Source organism: Lepidochelys kempii, chromosome 6, assembly GCF_965140285.1.
Source record: "Lepidochelys kempii isolate rLepKem1 chromosome 6, rLepKem1.hap1, whole genome shotgun sequence".
In the NCBI taxonomy this organism is placed as follows: domain Eukaryota; kingdom Metazoa; phylum Chordata; order Testudines; family Cheloniidae; genus Lepidochelys; species Lepidochelys kempii.
This window is the reverse complement of record NC_136385.1, coordinates 48,961,388-48,988,505: the sequence shown is the minus strand read 5'-3', so window position 1 is coordinate 48,988,505 and position 27,118 is coordinate 48,961,388. Positions and strand designations below refer to the sequence as shown.

Here is a 27,118-nt window from a genome sequence, read left to right as displayed (position 1 = left end):
GTTTTTGGCTGAATTATTTTTATAAATCCCAAATCTAACTTGCTTATTTTGGGCTAAACTGTGCCTTCATCCTGGCTTATGCAGCTATAATGGCGAGTGAGGAGGAGTAAGATCTCACACTCCCCAGTGAGACTGTGTAGCACCTGGTTGCTGGGTCCAGGCACAGGAAAGAGAGCAGGGACTGTACACCCCAAATGTTCCCTCTTCTACCACCCCAGCAAGTAGGCAGGCACAGAGTAGGTAGAGCCATGGACTCCACCCTCCTTACAACCCCCAAACACACATGTTTACCAGCCATGATGGGGAGGCAATGCTGTGTCTGGTAATGGGCTCTCACAGTACACTCCTTCTCTCTTGCTACCATGGAAGAGAAGAGCTGTGTTCTTCAGAGAGGTGTATTCTTACCAGAGCTGTTGCTGGAGTGGGTAGCTACAAACTGCCCCCTACACTGGGTTGAGCCTAAATGCTTGATCTAGCCCATTAATATCGAAGAACATGGTGCTACATCATTTTACCAATGATGTTCTTTCCTTGTTTGAAATTAATCCATGCATGCTATTTTAATTTTGAAAATGAAATAAGCAATTTATTTATATAAAGAAAGTAGCCCAAAGCAACTTACGGACAGAAAATGTTTTATTTAGAGGAACGAATTCTAAAGCCAGTGGAAATGTTTCATGTGGTTATTATAGTTCTTTGTTTCAGGGTTTGATTGATTTCAGAATTAATTTTACACATTCAGGTTACAGACTGATATATCGAATCCTTCAGTACTTGAGTTCCTGGATGGGGATGAAAAACACTGTGTACAGTAACCAGTACCATGTATTTCCATGCCTTCTGCAGGCATTTAAGCTCTTAATTCCAGTTTGAATTTTTTTTTTATATGTACCCTAAAGGTTGGTGGTTCTTACAGTGATTGTTCTTATGGATTCTTTTTCTGGTACACATGCACCATAGAACAGATTCTTTTTGGCCACAATGTCCGTTGGGGCCACACTGGTGCCTGGAAAATCCTGACGCCCCCTCTTCACCCCCACCTAAGTATATAAAGGGCAGAGCAGGCCCAATTGACCATCAGTTCCTTCTTACCATCTATTGCAGCGAGATGGAACCTCTGCGGTGTCCCCTTACTCAGTGCACTGTGCAATCTCTTGTTTGGCTAGTTAGTGGTTACTAACTCATGATTTCTATAGTTAGTGTAGTTAGTATAATTTTAGTTGTTTGTATCATTCCCACTAGCCAAAAAAAAAAAAAGGCAAACTTATAATAGATTTGGGGATATCCCTGATACTGGGACCCAAGCTGCTATGGCTGAGTCCTGTTGTATTGATTTGAAGGGTCAGAAGAGTGAAACATATTTATAAACACTTTAATTGTTCAACATGAAAACAGTGATAGAAAGGTTTGGGTTTTTTTCTACAGCGACGGCAGTTTACTTGGCTGCTTGGAATACATCCAAAAGCATTCATTCATTGATCAAATTCAAGAAAGAACAAGAAATCAAAACAAGCATTGATATTGAAACTGAAACTGAGTAATTATGCAAAACAAACTTAATAAAAGCCTATTAACGTCTCTCTTCTTTTGGAGGCAGAATGTCAGTCTTTTTTTTCACTAACACGCTTTTCTTTGATGAAAAGGAAAGGGTTAATTTCACTCTGTCTTGCTGGCTAAAGTACATTCATGTCTCCTGTTTTTAATAGACAGGCACAAGGTGAAGGAAATACAGGATAGAACTGGTGGGGGAAATATGTCCTTTTTTGATGTTCTTGGAACACTGGATGGCTGGTCAGTAATGAATGGATTTTTAGGCTGGCAAGTCGGCCACAGTACCTGTTGCTTGGACGCAAGCTCACATTACAGTCAAGGACATCATCTGATTTGGGTCCTTTCTCAGACAAGGCAGGGCTGGATGTGGTAATGCGTGTAGTGCAGTTGATTTCAGAATCTGTTGAAAAGCTGGAGTGAGAGAGGGGTTAGGAGGAAAAATAACAGTGGAGCTGAAAGTAACACAAAGGGGGAGGATGACAGAATGGGATCTTATGTGCCTCTGTAGTGCTGACAATTGAGTGTCACCACTTATGGGCTGAGGATTGGAAGTCATGAGGGTATGATGACTTTCAGGACTCTCAGGTGAGAATAAAATTCCGTAAACAAGAGCAAGGCCTGCTGGCCTTCCTTGCGGGAAGAATACCTTGCGGTTTGGTCTGCTGTTTCTGCTTGGGATCGAGGAAGTTGAGACAAGATGTGATAAGCTGAGCTGGAAAGCCATGCTGCTTTTTCAAAATCTCCTTTTAAGGACCCCAGAAGGCGGGAGAGGAGAATGGGTGGTGTAGTTCATCCCCTTGTTATTTCATTCAATTAAATGCATTTCTGTAACGCCAAACTTGGTATAGGGAACGTTAAGTCCAATCTCTACATAGTCCTTGACCCCTGTCAGTAGGCCCTTTTTGTTTGGACTAATTCAGTCTCTGTCTGGTTTTCTTGCACCTGTTTATAACATTCTTTTTTGAAAATAGCTTGACCTATTTTCATGGTTAATTTTCAAGCAGGCAAAAGTTACAGACCAGTTGTCACAACAGTCCCCAGGATTTAAAATTTGCCCCTCTTGAAGGCTGCTATCAGGTGAATGATGGGCACTTTAAGTGCCTGTTTTGTCTGGGTAAAGGGACACATTCCTGATGTGTTCAATTGTTCCTTCTCCAGGAAGACACAAAGTTAGGAAGGCCTGCTTCAGGGTCTTTCTGCTGGAGCACTCAAGGGCTGGGGGGTTGATTCCAGGTTCGCTGTCACATGCCTTTCTCATCTCATGGGCACTGTGGCTCATGTAGGCCTACCCACCAATCCTATTAATATTGAGAATCTTGAGGAAACTCAGACAAGACTCAGTCTCAGTGATCATGGTAGCCCCAGACAGTTCTGGTACTCAGAGCAGGTGAACCTCTGTCCTGACAGACTCTGATCACACTACCTGCTCTACCATATATCGTTTAGTAAAACAGATGTTTGAACATACACCTGGATCCAGTATCATTACATCTGACAGTCTGGATGCAGGTTAGATAGCTGCCATGAAAGAAGTTGTTCAGCTGACGTCCAGACATCTCGGTACATAGCAGAAAAGCCTCTGCTAGACTGTCTTGTATTGTTAAGCAGCAAAATGCAAGATAGGTTCTATTTGGGAAGTACAGTGTCACCTGTGTCCCTGGGAAGCACCTGTTTTGCTATTCTGAACTACCTGCTAACCCCAAAATATTTAAGACTATCCATCAGCTCCCTAAGAATACATTTAGCAGCAATAGCAGCATATCCTCCTCCTATTCAGGGTCGTATCATATTTTCCCATCCTACAGTTGCTAGATTCCTAAAAGTTCTCATGCATCTTTTTCCTTATTCTGGGAGCCACCCCCTTCCTGGACCTCCACAGTGTTATCTGGCTTAATGAACCTCCCTTTGAGCACCTAGCAACCTTCTCTTTTTACCTATGAAGGCTATGAAGACTGCCTTTTTAGTAGCCATAACATCAGTTTGGGGAATTCAGGACCTTATGGCTGGTTCCCCTTATGCAGAGTTCCATAGAGATAGGGTGACTCTTAGGCCAGACCTCAAGTTCCTGCCTATGATTTTTTCTGATTTGCATTTAAATCATTTGGTTCACCTCCCAGTTTCTTCCCCAAACCACTCAAACCAGAGGAAAGCCAAATTGCAGTCCTTTAATGTGGCCAGGGCTATTTCATACTAGCGGAGAGGACAAGTTCCCTCAGGAGCTCCTCCAGGCTGTTCGAAGCCTTTGCGGATAGGATTAAGGCTCAAGCCACTTCCATTTAAAGGTTGTCTAAATGGGTATCTCACTGTATTAGATCCTGTTATGAGATAGCCAGGTTAGATCTATCCATGCAGGTTTGCGACCATCCCATCACAGTTCAGGCAGCTTCTGTGGGCTTTTTCATAAATTTGCTGGACAGCTTCACAGGGATCAGTCCACATTGTCACCCAGCACTACTACTTAACTGTGGCTTCAGGATCAGATGCTCTCTTTGGTACAGCTGTCCTACAATCCTTGTTTACATAGGACTCCCATCATCCACTTTCTACCTATGAGATCACTGTTTGATAGTCACCAGAACTGGGATCCATGAGGCCAATCACTTGAAGAAGAATGGTTACTTATGTGACAGTACCTGTGATTCTTCAGGATGTGTTGTCCATGTGGATTCCAAAATCCATTTTCTTCTGCTTTTACAAAGTCCTATAGATACAGGATTCTGAACTGGCGAAGGAACTGAGGGATGGTCGGGTCCACTCTGCCATTTATGCTCTTGGGTGGCAAGGTGCAAGGATCCAATGGACATTGCTAGCCAAAAGTATCTGACCTCATTTGCACAGGACGCATACTCACCAGATTCAGAATCCATGTGGACTACACTTCTCAAAGAACCACAATTACTGGGGAGAAGTTGCCATTCTTTGTTTAAGAAAAGGCCACTTTTTTCTGATTGGCTATAAATCATGCTTTGCTGCAATGTCTGATAAAGACTGACAACAGATGAATCACATGCTTTGGGTATTTCCTGAGACATTTCTCCTATTTTGGGGTTGAATATTTAACGCTCAAAAATGAGACATTGATAGGACTAGCTAGAGCCATACAGCTTTGTTATGGCATCTTAGTCTTGACCTCCAGCCTGCTATTCCTGTCCTGAGTCACACCTAAGCAGAGACTCTCTGCCATTTGTGCAAAGTTTGTGTTATGAGCAAACATTCACTATGCGCTAGGTTGAGACCAGCTCTGGGCAGGAACTTTGTTGGTACGTGTCTGTGTTTAACAAATCATCCTCATCATTTTATCATCAGAGTCAAGAGTTCAAAGGATAAGCATAATAACCTAGTGCACTACTTTGACCTCTTAAACATTGAACCTGTGAGTATATAGCACTTCTCATGATCAGACCTACTCAATGTTGAAGATACTCATCATCTTTCTGTTGCAGGATTGGGCCTTTAGCGTATGTGTACACTACAGTTAAACTCCCACAGCTGGCCCATGTCAGTTTAATCAGGCTTGCAGGGCTTGGGCTAAAAGGCTGCTTAATTCCGGTCTAGTCGTCCAGGCTTGGGCTGGAGACCTTTGAGAGCTGAATGTATAGATGAAAGAGAAGGATTTTTTCCCCCTACCCTTACTCCTTCCCCCTCCCCACGCACATACAGAATCATATTTTAGCAGTTTTAAACAGAAAAGACATCCTGGCTTGGGTTGCCCAAAATCATTCTGAATACAAGAATGCCCTTTGAAGGGAATGGAAACTTAGACATCATGAATCAGAGCTTTCTCCATGGTGCTTATTGAATACATTTCTAGTGCTATTTGGCAGCTGCAGATATGTTTGTGGAAAGAAAAAAATCAAATATTGATGGGGATTTGGTGCCAGCCACGTATTTTGTGGTTTACATAAGAACCATGTGAGCAGCACACAGTTTGTGTCTTCAGACTCTGTACCTTCTAAATACAGACCCAGCATCAATCATCCTGCCTTTACACTGTGAAAATGTTCTATCAGCACCAAGCTCTTTTGCTGTTAACATCCTGTAAACTTAGGTTTTGGGGACATCCCCATCAAAATATTCATTGGCCTGTCTAAATTTGGACTGATAGCAACCTTACGTTTGGTTGCAAAAATGAAAATATATGAGCATTTATACAGATAAGAGGTGCATTTTGAGGAAGGTAATATTATTTATATCATTTATATCCTTTGACAGCAAGCAGTATTTTCCATTTTTCCTTGCCATTTCCTATACAACGTATAGGAAAGTTTTTAAGGAATAATGCAAATATAGAGTAACTTTGTCTGAAACAAAACTGACAGGATTTTAAGAATTGCCAGTGTAATGAAACTTTTTTGGTTGTTTTGTCTTTTAATTGCTTTTTTATGTAATGAAGTAAACTGTCAAACATAACACTGTGGCCTTGAAGTGTGTTTTACCAGAACAAACAGGTTTAGGGATATAATTCAGTGTGCAGATTGGGGCCTTCGTTCTGTGTTCTCTCATTGTGTATCATGAGAGGGCACTGAGCTTTTTAAAAATGCTTCAGAAATTAACATTCATGAAAGTTTTATAGTCAAGACTGAAAAACTTTTACTGTTCCAGATACTGAGATTGAAGGCATTAGAACTTAGTTTGAAATAAAGAATAATTCTAGTGGAGAGACATTCCATAAAAGCCAAATTCCTAGTGCTGTGAAAAATTGATGGTAGAGTTTCTGAGGGAGAAAACCTATAGTAAGAGTCTGAGTCTGACGTTTGTTTAGGGAAAAAGTGCTGTATCTCAGCATATCACAAGGGCAGCACAATTTACAACTTACCATGTTGTTTTTTACTGGGCAAAGCTGTGTGTATGCTCTGGCTGTGGACTGTTTCCATGTCTAAGCTTCTGTCAAATGTAGTCCATGTTCAACATATATCTGTGCCCAGAGATGGGTCTTTATTTACATGTTTACTGGGGTATTTTTCGTACCATTTGCCTTGTTCTGCCTATACCGAGCAGGCAGCTTTCTTTTTCTAACACAGACAAGAGTAGAAATTGAGATTGACATTAAGTTACAAGCACAAAATCGTCTGTGGCTGTTTGTGTTCATACTTGTTAGAAGTGCAGAGCTATTCTAAAGTACATTTCAGCATACAAGAATAGTCCTGGGCCATATATCTGGGAAAGCAGTAGTGGGTATGAGCACAAATGGGAATCGGAAAACCTTATTATTCCTGTCCCTTATACAGAAATTCAAGGAAGTTCTCCATGCCTCAGTTACTGTATCTGTAAAAATCAGGAGGTGGAAGGAAGGGGGAAAGGAAGGATGATGCTTGCCTACATTTGTAAAGCACTGTAAGATCAGTGGATGAAAAGAGCTATAGTTTGTATAGTAATATTTATTACCACCTTGTGGAGGAGAGACTGATTGTAGCCCCTCAAATGCACAGCTTGTTCCTCTTTGGGAGAGCAGGCTTCACAGATTAAGATTTCAATTTAGAATTGACTCCTAAGACTAGAAGGATAAATGGTACAGAGGATAAGGACCCTGAAAAAGAAATTCTGTGAGTCTGACCCAAAAATGAGCGATACGTGAATTAGCTCCCATTGTAAAGGGAAAAATATTTACAATACAAATTGTATTTAAATGCAAATTAGGGTAGTGCCAAACATACAAGGCCACAGGCCATATCCTGCGTCATGTCAGAGTGGTATTTGGTGCAAAGATACTTTGGGTCAGTTCTGCATACCCCTCCCCACCCCGACCTTGGCACCTGTTCAGTGCCTAAAGCAGCTGGATGGCTGATCTAAGTTGCTCATGGCTGTCCACTGCCCCATGGGTCCATTCTGGTAGCTACTGATCACTAGGACACAAGATTCTCCAACCTCTACCCGTTCTCTTGCAGTCATGCCCCCTACACCACCCAGAGAGTCCCTTAGGTATAAGGAGTACTCAGGTAGCTGGTTAAACCGGCTTTCCAGCTGCTTTGCAGTGCAAATAGCAGAATGTGTGGTTAAGGGTTATTAAGGTTATTCTCCAAAGTTATTCTGAACAGAATCTCTGGCTTTCACATCATTGTGGATAAAAAGAGATTTCTCTCCTCACTTAATTTAGAAGAAAGGGGAATTCATGACAAACAATATTTATTTTCCCTCTCAAGTGACAGAAGAAGCTTAGTTTGAATTTGGGAAAAGATGATCACCAGAGCAATTAAAGTAAATTAACTTCATGCAGAAAGGAGTTCACATGTTAACTAAATTACCATTTGCAGCAATCGGAACAACTAAGCAACAAGGATTAATCAGTTTTTATAAAGAGAAACCTTAATTAAATATAGGAAAGTAGAACTGCCAACCCAGCTCTCCATCCTACCCACCCTCCAAACCTGTATAGTTTGCCTGAGCTCCTACATTTTCCCAAGTTCATATTTATAACTCTTTATGACAATGTGTTATCTGATGACTGTGGAGTTTCTTTATTACACTGCCTGTTGCCAGTGGAGTTTTAGAATCGAGACTTCCTGTATAGGGGCAGGACCTTTCAGGGTTAGAATCAACTGTCCTCTAATTTGTGTTTAGTTTTAGGAAATGTCAGAACAAATAAGTGTCCTGCATGTTGTGGAATTGGTATTGTACAGCTGACCATGCCATGGACACTTAATATGCTACATCTCCTCATAAAAAAGGATTTGTGTATAGTGTTCTAAAGAGCAACACTTATGGCTCCTTTGGGGAGCAAGGGGGGTGGTGGTGGGGATGTCACTTTTCTTTTTTTGGACATTTGATCTGACTGTAGCTGTTCTTTTCAAATAGCAAGTAATTCAAATCACATGTTGATCATCGCAGTGGATGACTGTACTCCCATTTATCACCCATCCCTCCCCTCTGTGCCTACCCAGCTTCAGAAACCTCCAATTTCTCCTTTTCCTCTGCTGTGTTAGATGTTGCCTGCGGCAGAAGGCAGAGCAACTGAGAAATCAGAGCTGCCTGCCAAAAGCCAGTCATGGCTCACAGTGAAAAAGAAAATACACACTCCCTTTTGGCAAATCAACAACCTTATGTCTGCTTTAAAGGGCTTAAACAATATATGGGCTTGGCCCAGAAAGGTCCCTCCGAGTTCAACAACAAGCAGTCATCGAAACAGTATAATTTTAAGGGGACAGCGACACATGCTCTGCTGAGAATCGATGCAATGCAGTGTCATTAGATTTCTATCAGTGTACGCGCTGGTGCTCAGTTGTGATCTACTCAGGAACTTTAGTTCCACCCTAGATATTTACACCTATGTGATCTTGTTACCATGCCACTTCAGAATCCTTTGCACCTCCATTACTGTAGGTGCAAAACTAGATGGCTGCATGAGGCAACAACTGTTCTGCATAGATCATTTGCATGGAGTTCATAGTCCTAGCTACATTAGTATTTCTAGAAAAATGCCATAACAATTGCCACAAAAGAGATTGGCTCTGTCTCTATGGCTGTGTCTACGCTACTGCTTATGTTCGCAAAATTTATGTCACTCAGGGGTGTGAATATTCCACCCCCCAGGACAAAATAAATTGGACCGGCATAAGCATTAGTGTGCGCAGCGCTATGTCGGCGGCAGAGCTTCTCCTGCCCAACATAGCTACCACCGCTCATTGAGGGTGAATTAATTATGTTGAGAGGAGAGTTCTCTCCCGTTGGCATTGGGTGGATACACAAGAGATCTTACAGCAGCGCAGCTGCATCGGTACAGCTGTGCCTCTGTAAGCTCTTTAGTGTAGACATAGCCTCAGATACAGAACAGATGTTCCTTAATATCCAGTACTTTTGTAATTATTACAATGTTTTGATGCTACATCAAATATTGTGAACCCAAACTATTTTATTGAGGAAAAATGTGATACATAAACATTTAAGAATTAGTTTTTACAATGTGTTAATATTGGGACCATAGAGATTGTTCAGAGTCTTGTCTTTAATACTTTTTATATCCAAAATTCATGAAATGTTTATACGGTGTGGCAAGGCACCTCTTTTCTCTCACCAGCCTTAGCGTTTCTCCCCTCTGGCGATGGTGAGCTTGGGGTAATCAGTCCCATTCAGGAAGGGTTTGGCTTCCCCCTTTGATGTTCCCTTGGTTGTGTCTTCAGGGTAGGCCTGAGGGTAAGCCTAAAGGGTGCTCCTTCCCCACTCAAAAAGGGAAATAGTCCCATAGACCCAAACAAAGGGTGATACCTTTCCCTGCCTTGTCGCTGGGATGGGGTGTCATCCTGTTGATTGTCCTGGGATGTCAGTCCTCCCCTAGCCAGCACGCGGGCTTGTCTGCTTCCCCTATGGGAAGGAACATAGCCTCTCCGCCTGGAGAAGCTACTTCCCTGCTGCCACTAGCCTGGTAACAGCTGGTGGGTTGGTGGCTCTCGCTCTCTTTTTCTCTCTCTCTCTCACTGGAGGAGGGGTTTTAAAAGGTCTCAGGCAGCCCTTAATTGGATTCAGGTGTCTCTAATTAACCTGAGGTAACCTCTTCTCAGTTTGTAGGAAAAAGGGCCTTTAACATTCTAGGGCTAACATATCTGCCTTCCACAAAGTGATGGGCACAACTGTGGACCACTAATCCTAAAGAAACATATTTACAGTATAAAGACATCAGTACTGTAGAAACCACACAAGAGGCTCTAACTACATTTAGAAGAAAAATAACAATTCTTTTAATGAAAGAGTCAGAGAGCGAAGAGGACTACTGCTTATACTGCAATTATGTGACTTGCAAAATAAATAAATAAATAATGACATGATGGTCCAGTGCGACTCTTGTAAGAGGTGGGCACATATGCCGTGCCTTCCAGAGGAAACCAATGAAGAAAACCTGACTGATGAGAAGAAACATTACTACCTACCCTCTTGCAGCCATCCAGCCTGACCTTATCACAGCTGCTAGAGACTTTACTATTTAAATAATCCTCATGCTTTTTGGGGGGGGGAGGGTGGTACCTTTGCCTAGTTCATAGCATGGTGTGATAAACCACGCCTTGGCTCCTTCACCCAGGGTGTCTTCCACAAAGAATCATACTGTTCCTATATTAGACATTATTTGAAATGTGTCCCCTTTCTTCCAATTTTTTATAATACGTAAAAATACAGACAGTTGCAGAGCCAGCTTCCCTCATGCAGCCCCACTAGGGTGGCCTCCTTCCTCACCTTCTCGAGGAGTAAGAGTATCTGGAGGCCTATTCGGTAGCTGGTACCTCTCAAGATTGCAAACAGGAGCCAATGTAATCTAAACACATCTACGTTGGACCTGAACTGAGATCACAGACTCATTTTATACCAAATAATACTCACATGGGAACTAATTTAAGTCCCTACCAACTATAACTTTGTCATTTTACCCTCCATACTGTGTTACATTTTCCTTCTGATTTCTTAAATCTTTCCCTTCCTTTATACTGACCTCTATTTCCGTATACTAAAATCATCTTAATTATTCATATCATACTGCCATGTACCCTTCTTATTTTTTAATCACCAGAAACCTAATGATAGGATATAAATAATATCAGTTAGGCATCCTTGCTATATCTTTGCCTCTGTTGTATTTTCCAACTCCTTCCCTTCCAACTGTATAGAATCTTATTATCATATTTTATCTCCTGACATAAAGGCTGGCTTCTGCAAAGTTCTGTAATTAGCCTTTTCTATTTTCCGTCTTCCTTCTCTGTTGAACTCGGCTATTTCCCTGTCTTAGAGTATTTAGTTTCTTACTATTTCTTGACTCTAATCCATCTTATTGTGTTCCATCTTATTGTGCAGTTCATGTAATATACCTCATTCATCTGTATCCTATATAATTATTATTTACCTCATTTTCTCTTCATACTACAATTGCACCGAGAATGGCAACATCTGTATGGATCATTTCCCATTCATTCCTTTTACAAGATTGGGAGTTTGCTTATGTCATGTTAAGCTCTTTTTACAGCCTCTGGAGCAAGAATAAAATGGTAACAAGGCGGTCTGCCCTCTTTAAGGTAGTGCCAGTGGGCCCTGGCCAGCTCACCCCTTATGGGCATGTGCCCATAAGATAAATGTTCAAAGGGAGCATCAGCAGTTAAACCGGGAATGGGGGCCAGATGTTTTAGTCAGGGGAGTATAATGCTCACCAGGTAAAAACACTTTGTGGAGTTCAGTGATGGGGGTGGGGGGGGAGGGAAAGCCTGAAGTCTTGAGGGACTTGGAAGGAGGCACCCTGAAGCAGTACCAGAACCCTGGTGAGGGTGAGCTGGGGAGGTCAGTGAGTACTCTAGCCTAGCCAGAAGAAGGAGGGCTGTCTCAGGGGAAGAAGAGGATTATAGCACAGTCCCAGAAAGGACGGCAGTGGATATCCAGTTTCAAAGAGAAGCTGGGGGTTGGGTGAAGCCTGCCATAGTAGGGGATTGGTCCTGCTTTGAGCAGGGGGTTGGACTAGATGACCTCCTGAAGTCCCTTCCAACCGTGATATTCTATGATAGTAAAGCACAGTCCCAGGAGTGAGGGCTGTGATAACCTTGTCTCAAAAGAGAAGATGTTTGAGCCCAGAAGACAGTCAACAAGTATAGAATGAGTCTCTGGAAAGGAGAAGCAGGGCATCTTTTGGCTCCAGGGCAGGTGGGGGCAGGGAGGAGAGATAGTCCAATTATTTAGGGTTGACAGAGCTGGGAACCCATGGTAGAGGGCATGCATGTATTTTCCACTATGCTACCACTGAGGCAAAAGATGCAATGACCCCTGCTAGTAAGGGGAGGAAGAAGGAACTCACCAGAGCTCTAGAGCTGGAAAAAGAGAGATCAAAGATTGTTGCATGCCTGGCACAGGTCTGGTATGGCAGATTGGTCGTTTCCTTTTGATTCTGATTACCCCAGAAAGGGTGGACTTTTGAGGCTGGAGGGTCAACTCACCTCAGCAAATGAACTGTGGTTGGAGGCCAAGAGAGTCATTGAAAACCCAGGAGGGACCAAGAGGCAGGTTGATGCAGTGCTGCACCAAGGGCCTGCTCTGGGACTGCACTCTACTACAGGCATTAAGGCTGGAGAGTTATGGAGCATATATTTTTCCATTAACACACAGTAAGATTAGTAAGAGTTGTGGCATACATCGCAATGATGATAATTAGTGAAGCCTTCTGTGGGCCTTGTACAATCCTGATTATGTGGCTCTTCTGATTAAGGGAAATCATTTAAAAAAAAAAAGTCATTGGAAAAAAAATACAGTTGGGGGCACCCTACACTGGAAATTCTGTCACACTAACTTCACAGTGTAGTCTTCGTTGTTACCTGAAAGGACATGGGCTATAAGCCAGATTGAGGGAGTGAGGTCTTGGAATCCCACAGAGTCCCTAGGATCTATGAACTTCATTTCTGCAGTTTTCAAGGCTGAAGCTGAAGATGTAAGAGAACAGGACCTCCATGTTGTTCTCTGATCCACCATTGGCTGCACAGCTCCTAAAAGAGCAAGAAGGGGTAAGTGTGTTGTATCAGGCGTGTAAGGGTAGTTAAAACTGCAGAGAGAGGCCTCTGTCTTAGTTTGCAAAAAGAAAAGGAGTACTTGTGGCACTTTAGAGACTAACCAATTTATTAGAGCATAAGGTTTCGTGAGCTACAGCTCACTTCATCAGATGCATATCGTGGAAACTGCAGCAGACTTTATATATACAGAGAGAATATGAACCAATACCTCCTCCCACCCCACTGTCCTGCTGGTAATAGCTTATCTAAAGTGATCATCAGGTGGGCCATTTCCAGCACAAATCCAGGTTTTCTCACCCTCCACCCCCCCACACAAATTCACTCTCCTGCTGGTGATAGCCCATCCAAAGTGACAACTCTTTACACAATGTGCATGACAAATAGCCCAACTTGATTGTCATGCACATTGTGTATTTGTCATGCACATTGTGTAAAGAGTTGTCACTTTGGATGGGCTATCACCAGCAGGAGAGTGAATTTGTGGGGGGGGGGTGGAGGGTGAGAAAACCTGGATTTGTGCTGGAAATGGCCCACCTGATGATCACTTTAGATAAGCTATTACCAGCAGGACAGTGGGGTGGGAGGAGGTATTGGTTCATATTCTCTCTGTATATATAAAGTCTGCTGCAGTTTCCACGATATGCATCTGATGAAGTGAGCTGTAGCTCACGAAAGCTTATGCTCTAATAAATTGGTTAGTCTCTAAGGTGCCACAAGTACTCCTTTTCTTTTTGCGAATACAGACTAACACGGCTGTTACTTTGAAACCTGTCTTAGTTTGATTACCTGTAAAGTGGAGGTAATAATACTTCTTTGGGGTATTGTAAGGATTAACTAACTAATGTTTGCAATTTGCTTTGAACATGGATAGGCCTAGATGTGTTACGTATTAACTGTTTTATTGTTTACTGGGCTACTGATTGCTTCTTGATTTCTTGTACTGGCTCCAAATTGAAGGAGTCCAGTTCCATCTCTGTTACTGATTTCTGACACCATGCCAAATGTGAAAAAAGCCCACTATTCTATTTCAAGGTCTTCTGTGTGTAAAAGGGTTATACAGATCCCTCTGTATGACTTATCTTTGCTGTAATTCCTGTTAATTGCTAGACAGGAAACATTCTCATTTTACTACGGATTTGTCTTCCCACCCCTATTTGTCCATTTCATCTACCTTTTGCGTCTTATCGTAAACCTATGTCATGAGCTTTCCAGGGCAGGGATTGTCTTATTACTGTTTGTGCAGCACTTTAATTGGGCCCCCATGTGCTACCACACTCCTAATAATAACCATAATAATAATAGAGGGCTTTTATGATCTGGAAACATATTTGGGAGTCTGATCCTACAATGGATCTGCACATGGAATGCCCAGTGACCACTTTGGTTGTTCATACAGAGGTCTGCAAGGAGCCCTGATGGATTAGAATTTGCTTACTCAAGCTTGGACTTTTGCATATTGGTAGGATATGTTGCTCAGGGCTTCTAGGAAGGGGAGCACATTATATGTATGTGTCTCTTCCTTTAAGAAAAGGAGTACTTGTGGCACCTTAGAGACTAACCAATTTATTTGAGCATGAGCTTTTGTGAGCTACAGCTCACTTCATCGGATGCATACTGTGGAAACTGCAGAAGACATTATATACACAGAGACCATGAAACAATACCTCCTCCCACCCCACTCTCCTGCTGGTAATAGCTTATCTAAAGTGATCATCAAGTTGGGCCATTTCCAGCACAAATCCAGGTTTTCTCACCCCCCCCCCCACCCAAACTCACTCTCCTGCTGGTAATAGCCCATCCAAAGTGACCACCCTCTTTAAAATGTGTATCATAATCATGGTGGGCCATTTCCAGCACAAATCCAGGTTTTCTCACCCCCCCCCACCCCCCTCCAAAAACCACACACACAAACTCACTCTCCTGCTGGTAATAGCTTATCCAAAGTGACCACTCTCCTCACAATGTCTGTTACCAGCAGGAGAGTGAGTTTGTGTGTGTGGTTTTTGGAGGGGGGTGGGGGGGTGAGAAAACCTGGATTTGTGCTGGAAATGGCCCACCTTGATTATGATACACATTTTAAAGAGGGTGGTCACTTTGGATGGGCTATTACCAGCAGGAGAGTGAGTTTGTGGGGGTGGGGGTGGGGGCGGAGGGTGAGAAAACCTGGATTTGTGCTGGAAATGGCCCAACTTGATGATCACTTTAGATAAGCTATTACCAGCAGGAGAGTGGGGTGAGAGGAGGTATTGTTTCATGGTCTCTGTGTATATAATGTCTTCTGCAGTTTCCACAGTATGCATCCGATGAAGTGAGCTGTAGCTCACGAAAGCTCATGCTCAAATAAATTGGTTAGTCTCTTAGGTGCCACAAGTACTCCTTTTCTTTTTGCGAATACAGACTAACACGGCTGTTACTCTGAAACCTCTCTTCCTTTAGTAACACAAAGACCAATGTTTCAGCTCCCAGGCAAACCACATCAGGCCTCACCTCATGAAGAGAGGATGGGTCATTGCAGCTTGGGACTTCCAAAAAAAAAAAAAGACAAAGGTGAAAAAATGAGGGCTCCTCAAGGGCTCTGAGGAGGATTCTGTTGATCCTCATTCCTGGGGGGTAACGGATCCTTCTGAAAATTGACCAAGAGTGGCTTCTTGGCCACTGTGCAGACATACCCACACAGTGAGATTTTCAAGAGAACTGGTCATTGGCATAACTCTGTTCTCACTGTAGTCAATGTAAATTTCATCCTTGAGTAATGAGAGCGGAGTCAGGACAACTCAGCACCTTTGAAAATCCCACCATATACCAACTCTGTAAATGTTCTGATGCACACTTTCTCCCTGGTGCCCTGCCTCAGTAGTACGACTGGAAGGTGGTGATTTCCATAGAAGAAAAGGGAGGCTGAACCCTGTTCCCTCAGGCCATGGGATGGATATGGGGCTGCTTCACTGAGGCTACTTCAGTCTAGTGAAGTAACTTTTGCAGTTGTAGCACTCCACAGTGGAGTAGTGAATATAGGCAAAATAGGGTTCTCGAGTCTCTCCCGAATCAAAGGTTAATCTTTAATTATACGTTATGTCATGTGATGAAACCTCCAGAAACAGGGCCAACCAAAATTGGGAACCCTAGCAAATAATCATGGCTCCCAAACAATTTGCAGGGGGTCCCTAGAGAGCTGGATGTGCATATCCTGTCAGGCCAACTGAAATCCTGCCCCCTCCAACTCAACACAATTGCACCAGCTCATTGCACCCCCGAAGAGGCAGAATTTGGTCCACTGTGAGTAACTGCAGCCTGTTTCAGTATGTAATTTCTAAAATCCAGGGAATTTTGTGAGTAAACATTTTCTAGATTCCAACTGAGGTTTCTAGTTACCATTCTTACATTTTACTGCCTCCATGACTGGAAATTTCTGCCAGCTGTCTGCTTAAGAGCAAGTGGTAATCTCTCTTCTCCTCAGGCAAATTTGGCACCATGTTTATTTTCAGTATCATGTTTGTTATCATAGGACAAAAATCCTAGCATGTTATATTTGGCCCTCTACTGAGATGCAATGATCATCTTTCTTGGACCTGCATGGCTAGAGTATTAAGTAACTTGCTCCATGCAAGTACAAACTGAAGAGGAGCCCTGACCAACACAGTGTTGATTGTCTAATAACTTTGGAGTTTCCATGTTGTTATGGTTCCAATATTAAGAACCTTTTTTCCACTGCAATGAACAAAGGGGCTTTTTCTGTGATACAAAGGTTGTGTGCAATAAAATGTGACTGTAGATTAAGGTAAACATTTACTACAACGTGTATTCCTTTGTCTCCTTTTTTCTTGTTTAGATTGAAAACATAGATGCATGTCTGAGTTTCTTGGCTGCCAAGGGAATAAACATACAGGGTCTATCAGCAGAGGGTGAGTCAATCTGTCATTCCAAAATTTATCTTCTAATGAGGGACTTTCAATTTAGGATTTTTTCCTCCAATTTTTAAAAAAAATACAACCAGGATCACTGGAGATTGAATAGGACTTGTGCTGTTGTGTTTTCTTCTCTTTTCCGCATCCACTGTAGGAAAGGTAAGTAAAATACATGCTGGACTCAATGCTGTTAACTCTTTCACTTTAAAAATAAACAATGGAAGGGCATTAGATTCATTCACTTCTTTTAAAACAAAACAAAACACATACATCAAAGAAACTAACCTCGCAGCTGAGTTCTAGAAATGACACAGTGAAAAACCAAATCCTATGTATTTATGGTTGTGACAAAAGCAAACTATATCTGAAATAGCAGTATGTGAAAAAAGTACAGAATTAAATAACTACAGAAAAATACATCTGTAATCCTGTCATGCAAACATCTGCTCACATGCATAATTTTACAAGTACAGTAGTCCTGCTGTGGTTGAAAAATAAAGTTATGCATGTGTGTAAATGAATGTAGGATCAGGACCTATATTTTTACCACATTGATTCTTTAGCAATGATGCAATTAATCATTAAAGTTTTAATTTTAAAGTGAAAAGTGGACTGTTAACAGCTCATGACTTGATATTTTACGAAACTAGAAATGCTTTGGCCAATTTTTTTAAACAAATGTTTTAGTAGTTCTGTCCTGAAACAAAATGTTTTATTGTTTTGTGTTGGATGTCTATTGAAAAGTGTCTAGTTACATTTTTTAAAAAGAAACTTCTGTTTTGCTGTACTATTTATTTTTCTTTAGTATGTACATTTTTACATGTGCCTCTGTAAGCGCATGTAACAATGAAATAAATTCAAATGTTACAAAGCAAAACAAAAATAAGTGCCCCCCCCACTTAATCAGTCCACCCGTCGAGACCATCCGTCCCCAACCACATTATATTAATAACCACCCACTGCACAGACTGTAGTACCAGCGTCTGGTACATCAGGTTTCACCTTTACTTTCACTTAAGTATGTTTGAAAAAGCAAGCAGGTGCCAACAACCAGAGTAAGCAGAGTCAGACTGTGAATGTATTAGGTTACACCTACCTCAGTATTTCCAAGAACAAGTAATCTGATTTGCAAGTTCAGGTGAGATGACTTTCTTGGTTCAACTTCTCAAATAAGTTTGCTTGCAAGCTTGAGTTTGGAGAGCTGGTTACTTTGCAAAGTTTTTGTATGTGTATGAATAACTTAGTTACCTATGTGCTGAAAGCTATGATTTCTCCCTCTCCGCTCATGTGACTGCTGAAAAAGCAAGGTGAATTTGATAGCCTGTCTGATCATGTGATTGACAGTTCTTAAAGAGAAGAGCTGCAGGCCCTCTCGGCTGGAACAGAAAAGCTTTTCTCTCTTGGCTTTGCCCGCCTGGTTGCCAACAACCAAAATCTGCTGGCTGGCTGTAAGCATTAGTGTGCATAGCGCTGGGGGATTCCCAACTCTTCATGCCAAAAGGATAATTCTATTCGGTTTCTAGCTGTCTCATGCTCTTAGTGGAAGACTAACTGATTTTATTTATGCTTGAAGTACAGTACTCAATGGACGAGCAGTGACTACAAAATTCCTGGCTTCCTGCTACCCACAGAACCGAGTGAGAAAGTTTAGAAACAAGATGCATTTCTTTTAATTTCTAAACAATTGGAACATTAGCATTCCTCCCTTTTGGGGTTATACTGTGTTGTTACGTACATTCATAATATGAGACACGAACTTTGAATTAAGTGTGTGTGAGAGAAAGAATTCCCCTTTCAGAGAAGTAGATTATTATCTGCAAAACGCAGATGCCTTACTGCAGTCTAAGGGTCTAAGAGGACAGCCAGTTTGTTCAGAAGGAAGATCCTTATCATAAATGTGGTTTAAATAGAAGTATTTTTATGATGAGTTTGGTACTCACAAACTACTAGTTCCACATTTGTTTCTCCCCAAAGTGGATTTTCAGTGGGGTGATAATTACCTGAAATAATTGCTTCCTCTAAGTGTAAAGTCATATTTAATGTCATTTGCTTCAGTTTCAGGATTTTCCACTGAAGTTTCTTTTCACAGCACTTCACATATTACTAGGCTCTGGCTGTGCGCTTAAAACTCTTTTCTGACCTGAAGTCTTAAATGAAACAAACCATCCCCTATTGAAAATAGGCGATGTTATTAAAATATACCCCAGATAATCCACAGGTGATGAAATATATGGGAAAACTGTTGTGTACATAGGTTTTCTGACTGTAAAGTATATTCAAGTAACTTAATAAAGATATAGCATCACTCAGTTGCTAAGCATAAGTGGCCAGCAACATTTGCAATGTTCACCAAATGCACCTTGCCACTACAGCATATTAAAATATGCCATATTATAGGGAGGAGGGAGCTAGTGCAATTCCTGCTTCAAACTAAACCTGCTCTTTTGAGATTCAGAAAAGATCTTAAAGGCCCCTTATCTCCCTCCCAGTCACCTTCATTTCATTTGCACCCAGGACTTATTGTCTGGGGATAACAAGGTGACGCTCTCCCTCATTGTAATACATGAGGATTTAACTACCACTTTAAAATGTTGTGTGTTTAAAAAAATAATAATTTTATTCATCTAGATAATGCTAATATGCAGAAAGCAAGTCAGCAGACCATTAATACATGCAGTAGTATTCTGATGATATGAGAACAGTTGGCTCAGTGTAACAATCCTTTCCTACCGACTGCCCTAAATTGGATTCAGACAGAGGGAACAGAAGTCTTCTTCCCCTCCTAGGAGAAGCTTTAAGATGATGAGCCAAATCATGTCTCCCATTTTCACCGGATAGTCCCCTTGTAATCAGTGGGGCTACTCAGTTGAGTGAAGTGAGTGGGATTCAGCCTAAAACCTCTAAAAGGGGACCTGCATGTCAGTATATGATGATAAAACAGAAAAGGCGAACCTGGCTGCTTCTGTACAATAAACTTTCCTTTTCAACCCAGATGAGAGAGAGACATTCCCATGCACGTTTCACCTCGTGTAACTTTGTCAATATGTTGCAAAATCCCAGACAAACCAGCTGAGGTGATGAGAAAAGTGTCTTGAGTAAAATTCTTTACTCAGCTAACCTTAGAGGTCCATAGGCTCTCCCACCAGATCACGAGCCACTCTCAGCAGAGCCCCAGGGTATCCCGTTCTGATGGCTTCTACTAATTTAGTATTTATATACCATTCACAGTGACACAAGTCAGTCTCCAATGGATACAATAGCGCAAACTCGATGGTAGCCATGGGGATGCCACTAATTGCTACCACAATAGTAGTGGAATGAATTGCCTGTCTTACTGTTCCATGTAAGGGAATAAATATTACTACTGCTAAAAAGAACATATTGAAGATTGAAATTTTTGGGCTTGAAAGCAACATTTAATTTAAACCTTACTCTGGGAGATGCATGTTAACCGTGATAGGAAGCAGGCATCTCATAAAAAACAAATAAGAACATTGAACCCGGTTAAACAATGCCATAACCAAACAAGCCAGTAAAGTGTTGCTAAGATCCAGTGGGTCAAATGCAAATAATTTTATTTACTCCCTTTGCAAAGCCAGGAGGAAGTACGAGTTTATAATCAGTTCAGAATGGTAATATAAACTGAAGCCTCCTCTGGAGTGCTCTAGAGTGAATCCATTTTTTTTCTATACCTTTACTATAAGGAGGAGGTTCACTATGACTGGAAGTGTAATCTGTACTCCTCAGTAAAGTAAAGCTTCACTTAAATAAGTGGGCTCCAGTGTATGCACACTTTTAATAATTCTATTACCTTAGGAGCCCGAGCCATGGACTAGGACCCTGTTGTGGAAGGAACGTACAAATACAGGACAAAGAGACAGTCCCTGCACCAAAGAGCTTACAAACTAAGACCTCAGCTACTAGTACATGTTTAACAAGGGGAAGTTTCTGTGGAGATGTGGAGGAGCTCTTGTCTCCTATTTCCACTGCCATTTTCCCTCTTGTTACTCATCAGTTTGAGCTTTGTATGCATGCCCGTGCTGTTCCCTGGACTGATGCAGACCCAGTTTCTGGCCTGTTGGAATTCCAGCTCTCTACTTATTCTCACCACTTTCCAAATAGTGTTTCTAATCGCCAAGGCTTTGCAGGTTACAGATGCTGTGTATGTTCAGTAGGAACTAATACTTTCTTTGTAGATAGCAGTTGCACCACCTGTGAATTAATAGATTAGCTGGATAGAGAACAGCTGAGCAAATTGTGAAGCCATAAAGTGATAAAAGGAAGCATTTTACTAGTCTTCAGAACAGCCACTATCTAATTTTGGCCATGTCTATATTTTTTCCCATCTGTACTGAAATTCATGCTTCTGTAGCTAAATTACTTTCAGCTCAACTGCAGCTTGTACCTTGCAAGCAATTTTTTCTTTCTCTTTGATTGACAGAGTTCTAAGCAGAGTCTGTGTTTTTGCAGAATGGGTTTGAATTTATTGGAAATCTGTCAGTGCTGTTTCCCACCTCTTCTTGGTAAATTAAACAATTTTCCTCCTTTCCCTATGGCTAAATCTCCTAATCCAAGTGGACTTTCTGCATATAGGGTTGTCACATCAGTCTTGGCTACCTTCTAACGTTATTCCCTGGGTGGGATTAATCTTTTCTAGAACACACACAGCACCACTAAAAGGAAAGTGGTAGCAGCTGGCTTTCTGGATAGGTTCTGAAGAGCGTCCACCCATGAAATGTTTGGTCTCCCAGACATATATTATATGCAGTTATATTGACCCTTTTTTTTTGGCAGGGTCCCCTTTTGTTTTCCTTAACAGCCTATCTCAGCCTCACCTTCTCTCCAGCTGAGAAGGGATGTAGCTGCCTTCAAAGACTCTTGGTGTCGGCCAGAGAAAGGTTCCTAAAAGTGATGTGAGCATCACTCTCCCATCCCAAGGAGCTGCATGTGTTGCCTCTGCAAGAGGCCCACCCTCTGTCAGCCCTAGAGTTCAGAACCAATCTGTGCACCTGAATTCTGGTCCATTGTGTAGTGCTACAAAGTGCTCTTGCTAAACCACCTGGCTAGCCTATTCTGATCATTGTAAATCTGTTCATTTTATTCTCATAGTGCTAGATGCTTTAGGGCATTGGGCAGAAAACTTCAATCAGTATTTTTTCTCCTTCCATTCTTTCTTGGCTTCAAACTTCTAGATTCCACATGTAGTAACTTTTTAACTCTTAACTGCTCAGTATAGTCCTGACATTTCATTGCTGATTGTCCCAGAAACTAACATTATTCCTATCCTATCTATTTACTTCCTTGTTTTCTGTGGATTTCCCTGTTGCCTTGCCACTGAGTCTTGCATACTTTTATGTCAAGAAAGAGAGTAGCTTGGGCAGCTTTTCAAAATTGGAAGTCAAGGCAGTAGGAGCAACAAACAGCAGCAGAAACGTCACTGCATGGAAATGTCCAATCAACAGATTGGGAGGGTTCTTTTTAAAACCCTGCCTTTCCCTGAAACCAGAACATCTGGCAATATTTGTTTAAAACTTAAAATATAAATAAAGAACCCTTCTTTTTTGTGTGCGGCCAAAATGAAAATGATTGGGTTACATGCTCGTGCTCTCATAACTCAGTATGTGTGTTTAAACTGACACACAACAGAGAAGGGGAGTTTGAACAGGAAGTAATTCAGACTGTACTCACTGGCAAAACAAAGTGAGGCTGAAGTACTCTCTGTGTACAAAGTCCAGTGGCAAACTGCCAGGTGAATTACCTCAGTCCATCTTTCGAGATAAGAGAACCAGAAGTGCTTCTAAAAGGCCTGTTTGAAATATTTTGCTTATTCTTAAAGGGCCATAACCTGCTCCCTATGCAGTTAATGGAAGTTTTTCTTTTACTTCAGGGAAACAGCATTGAGTCCAAAGTCTGTGGGTATAATTTTTGTTGTATCCTGTTTAGATGATACATTTTGCTTAGGCAAATTATAGACAATGTGAAAATATTGTCAAAATATAGAAGAGGTTTTTTTTGTTTCTTGTTTGCTTTTCATTGTTTTAAGGGTATATTTTTGTGTGGGTTCTTATTTTCTGTGTTTCTAAGAAAATGTTAAAACCAGGTTTATCTTTTGATAAACTCAGCAGATGGGCATGCACTCACAAATATCAAATTATACATTATAGGTGGGGCTGATAGCACCTCTTATTATTAAGGTTGCCTGACATCTCCTATTATAAGGTCCTGTTTTCAGTTGCTTATCACTTGCTAAACTTTAACCATTTGGGCTGAATTTTTCCTTCCTGAGTGTCTGTCTGCTTCATGCTGAATTATTTTGAAATATTTTGCCAAAACAGTTCAACTATTTCTGAGAATGAGGTTAGGAAAAAGATTTATTGAAACAATGTTAAAAAATTCCGGCAACTTTTAGTGTCCCCATGCTGTGAAGCAGGAACTTGATATTTGGTAAGGTATGTTTTCTGCTGTTCCTGTGAAAACCTGCCCAAATTTGGTCAAGTTATAAGCCTTTAAAAATTGCTGTTTGCACATGCTCAGTGGAGACTTCTTAGATTTTAGCAGCTATATTTCCACAAGATTCTGTCTACATTTGGGCTAAGAAGGACTTTCCCTGCAATTGCAGCTTGGGTGAGGAGTGGCCCCGCTCCCACAGAGTCCCGTCCCTCACCCTGAACTCCTCATTTCTGGACCCATCCCAGAGCTACACCGTCAGGTCAGAGCCCACACCCCCTCCCAGGCCCTAATCCCCTGCCTCAGTCCGGAGCCCCCCTCCCACATTCTGAACCCCTCGGCCCTACCCCCAGCCTGGAGCCCCCTCCTGCACCCCAAACTCCTCATCCCAGCCCCATCCCAGAGCCTGCACCCCCAGCCAGAGCCCTCACCTCCCTGCACCCCAACCTCCTGCCCCAGCCCAGAGCCCCCTCCTGCACTCTGAACCCCTCATTAAAAACACATTAAGAGAGCAAAGTGGAGCACTCAAAAGTTAGGAAATAACTGTTTTAAAGTTGTCTGTGCAACCTTAATTCAGCCCCTTGTGCATATGCATTATGATACATAATCACATACTAGGTTTTTCCCACAGGACCCTTGTTCTGTGTGTGTGTGTGTGTGTGTGTTATAAAATATGCAAGATAGGACATGTGACAATTAGGAACTTAAATATTTACAAATTCAGTGCTAATTTCTTCAGATGTACTGTGTATACCAGGCCCTTATTGCCTTGTGAAAAGATCAGACTAGTAATTATCTAGTTTAAGAATAGTCACTAATATACGCACTAATTCTATTTCTTAATTCGAGTATATTAGATTTTCATAAGTGAAATAAATTAGACTGACATAATGAAAACAATGCAATTCTGTATGACTGTGGTTTCTCCCCATCATGCACATTGGGGACTAGAACATACAGCTAATCATTTGCTGCATGATGTTGCTACATTGCATTTGATTTTTGCGTCTTAATTTTGGCTTAAAGGAATTCTTTATTAAAATGCACCAGCACGCAACATGTCTTTCATTTCTAATACATTCACTGCAATCACTGTAGGGGAGAAATAACTAATTTACTTTCTGGTTGATGCCCAATGTTAATCAACTGTGATACCAATTAGTTTTGCAGGGAGTCTGTCATATCCTAAAGGAATTAAATTCAGGCAGTATTATGAACAGCGTGAATGCTGAAATAAGCCATTCTACTGTAAAAAAAAAAAAAACTAAACTGGTAGTTGACAAGTGACTTTTAAAAAATTGCCTTACAGAAATCAGGAATGGGAATCTAAAGGCCATTCTAGGACTTTTCTTCAGCTTGTCTCGGTATAAGCAGCAGCAGCAGCAGCCACAGAAACAACATCCGCAGCACCATCCATCCCAGCAACCTCCAACAGTTTCCCAGCAAGCAGGGCCTCCATCCCCGTGTCCAGTCGGGGTGCAACAGCAACAGATGCCGGCTTCACCCCAAACACAGTGCCAACAGCCCCAGCAAGCTACACATCATCAATTAAAAGCACAACCAGAAATGCAGTCAAGGTGGGATGTTTTCTCCATTTTTTTTCTGTTTTAAGGCATTTCAGAAACTAAAACAGCCTCTATAGTAGTTTCTCCTTAGAACAGAAGGTATTTAGCATCTCAGCTTATCAGAAGATGAAAGCTGCATAGCAATCGATTTCACACCCCTTAAAGTCGAACTAGAAGTAATAGTGAAATTCTGTCTGTGTCAGCAATATTCATTTATACAGGTTTAAAATGCCTGCTACATGAGTAAGCAGGATTTAGTTGTTGTTCTTTTAAGTGTGGTGGCTTTATTTCCTTTGTTTTATGCTAGCAAAGCATTTAATTAGGTATACTTGTCAGGCAACACCACAGTCATTTACACAAAACCAAGGATGGTGGCCTAGAGGACACTATCAAGATTAAGTCTGGACTTTATATTAAACGGATCTTCACAGGGATTCCACTAAGCATGGTGATTTGTGTCTTATAATTTTTTTATTTTAAGATCCTTGCTGAAGCATTCAGGTGAAAAGGAAAGAAATCTCCATTGAGGAATACCTTCACCATTATTTTTGCTTCAAATCCAGCCTAAGTTTGTTGTCCAAAAGTCACTACCCGTCTGATAGCTGTTTCATGGCTTATATGAAATGAGTCTCACTCTGGTTGTCTTTAGACAAATGTCCACATTACAACTGGCACCTTTTTTGTTGGCAATCCCAGAAGAGAGACCAGGCGTTGAATGTACTGTGAGGATTGACCTATCCTCTGATACTCAGAGATGATCCTTCCAAGTTAGATTTCATGCAGAATAGTGGAGACAGTGCCCATGCTGTACCTATTTGGTATACTTCTGTCTATTGGACTGCATACCCCTGTGAGGGCAATGGGACTCCAGACGGGAGTAAAGTGAGCAGGATTTAGCACCACTGAAGACATACTTGTACATCTCTTTTATCTCCTGTTCTAAATATATGGGCACTGATTTGTTTTCAGTGTAACACTGCAGATCAGTTTGTAATTTTAAATTGAGTGCTACAGCAAGGCTGGTTTCCAAATACCAAACATACCACCAGAGGTATAAATCCTTAAGATGAGTCTGGCCAAGTGGGACAATTGTCAAAGCTTGTTCCATTTTTGGCCTTTCAGCATAAACTGGCTTTCTTTTTATTCAACAAAGCAGGGATTTTTTTTCTGTAATTGAACATAGCCATTTTTCTTAACAGCCATATAAAATCGTCATAAGCTTCAGTGCAGAACAATTAGTGTAAAATGAAGTTGAGCAACAGGAACTTGTTTCAGTGATCGTTTCTCAACACTTGAACATTGGTCTGGTGCCTGCAAAGTAGTCTAGGAATTGAATTAAAATCAAAGTAATTTAAAAAAAATCAGCCAAAACCAAAACATCTAACTCGAGGATTTGTGTATTGGGAGAGTTGTGAATTAACTGTAGCATGCATTAATGTTACCAGTTCGTTCAGTTTCTTCAGAGCATTGTATAGAATAAAAAGTTTGAAAGAAATGAATAATGAAACTTGACTTTGCAGTAACATACAAACCAGATCATTCTAGGCTAGTGCTGCATCTCACTTCTGTATATGAATCTAACACGCATTATAGAAAATGAATCAAGTCTGAGGAGTTATGCTGGGGGAGAAGCTCTTTGTCATGTGAAACATATGGGAAAAACTCCCTTTTCTAAAGTCATTGGCTCAGCTCAGTAGCGTTTTGTGAATGTTTCTTCTTTGCTCACTCTTTTTCTTCCGCTTTTTCTTTCCTGTTGTACAGTGCATCACCCAGGGACTCATCTCAAAGCAAAATCATCCGATTCACTCTCGGTCAGAAAAAGACTTCTAGGTTAGCACTTCTTCCTCTTCTGTGAAGCATGGTTAACCCTCCTTGCAAGATTTCCAACTGCATGTTTAGGGTTCATCTTTAAATTATTTATCTGATGGTTTGTAGCCAAGCATTTAGAATAGCTAAAATATATGCAGGATTAGAGAGCATTACCTTGTGTACTCTCTAATACTGTGTATATTTGGTCAACTTTTCTTTTTTTAAGTAGGAGAGAGGGTAGAGTCACTCAGGTTCACAATCATGCTGGAAGGACGTAATGAGTGGAGTCCCGCAGGAATCAGTTCTGGGTCCGGTTCTATTCAATATCTTCATCAATGATTTAGATAATGGCATAAAGAGTACAGTTATAAAGTTTGCG

At 41.4% G+C, this 27,118-nt stretch overlaps 1 protein-coding gene and 1 long non-coding RNA gene across 6 annotated transcripts in view; one reads left to right on the top strand and one right to left on the bottom strand.

Annotated features, from left to right (window-relative positions):
* NAV2 (neuron navigator 2) overlaps positions 1–27,118 on the top strand; it is a 678,242-nt gene that overhangs the window by 462,596 nt on the left and 188,528 nt on the right. For all 5 annotated transcript variants that reach the window (XM_073347852.2, XM_073347851.2, XM_073347849.2 and 2 more), the window contains 2 exons: positions 16,843–16,915; positions 24,675–24,942. In XM_073347852.2, the coding sequence (XP_073203953.1) occupies positions 16,843–16,915; positions 24,675–24,942 (341 nt within the window). The remainder of the gene's footprint in view (positions 1–16,842; positions 16,916–24,674; positions 24,943–27,118) is intronic.
* On the bottom strand, positions 1,210–18,189 carry LOC140912792 (uncharacterized). The gene is made up of 3 exons (XR_012159380.2): positions 18,015–18,189; positions 12,822–12,989; positions 1,210–1,962 (listed from the first exon to the last, which is right to left on the bottom strand). It is a non-coding gene; the product is annotated as an uncharacterized LOC140912792 (long non-coding RNA).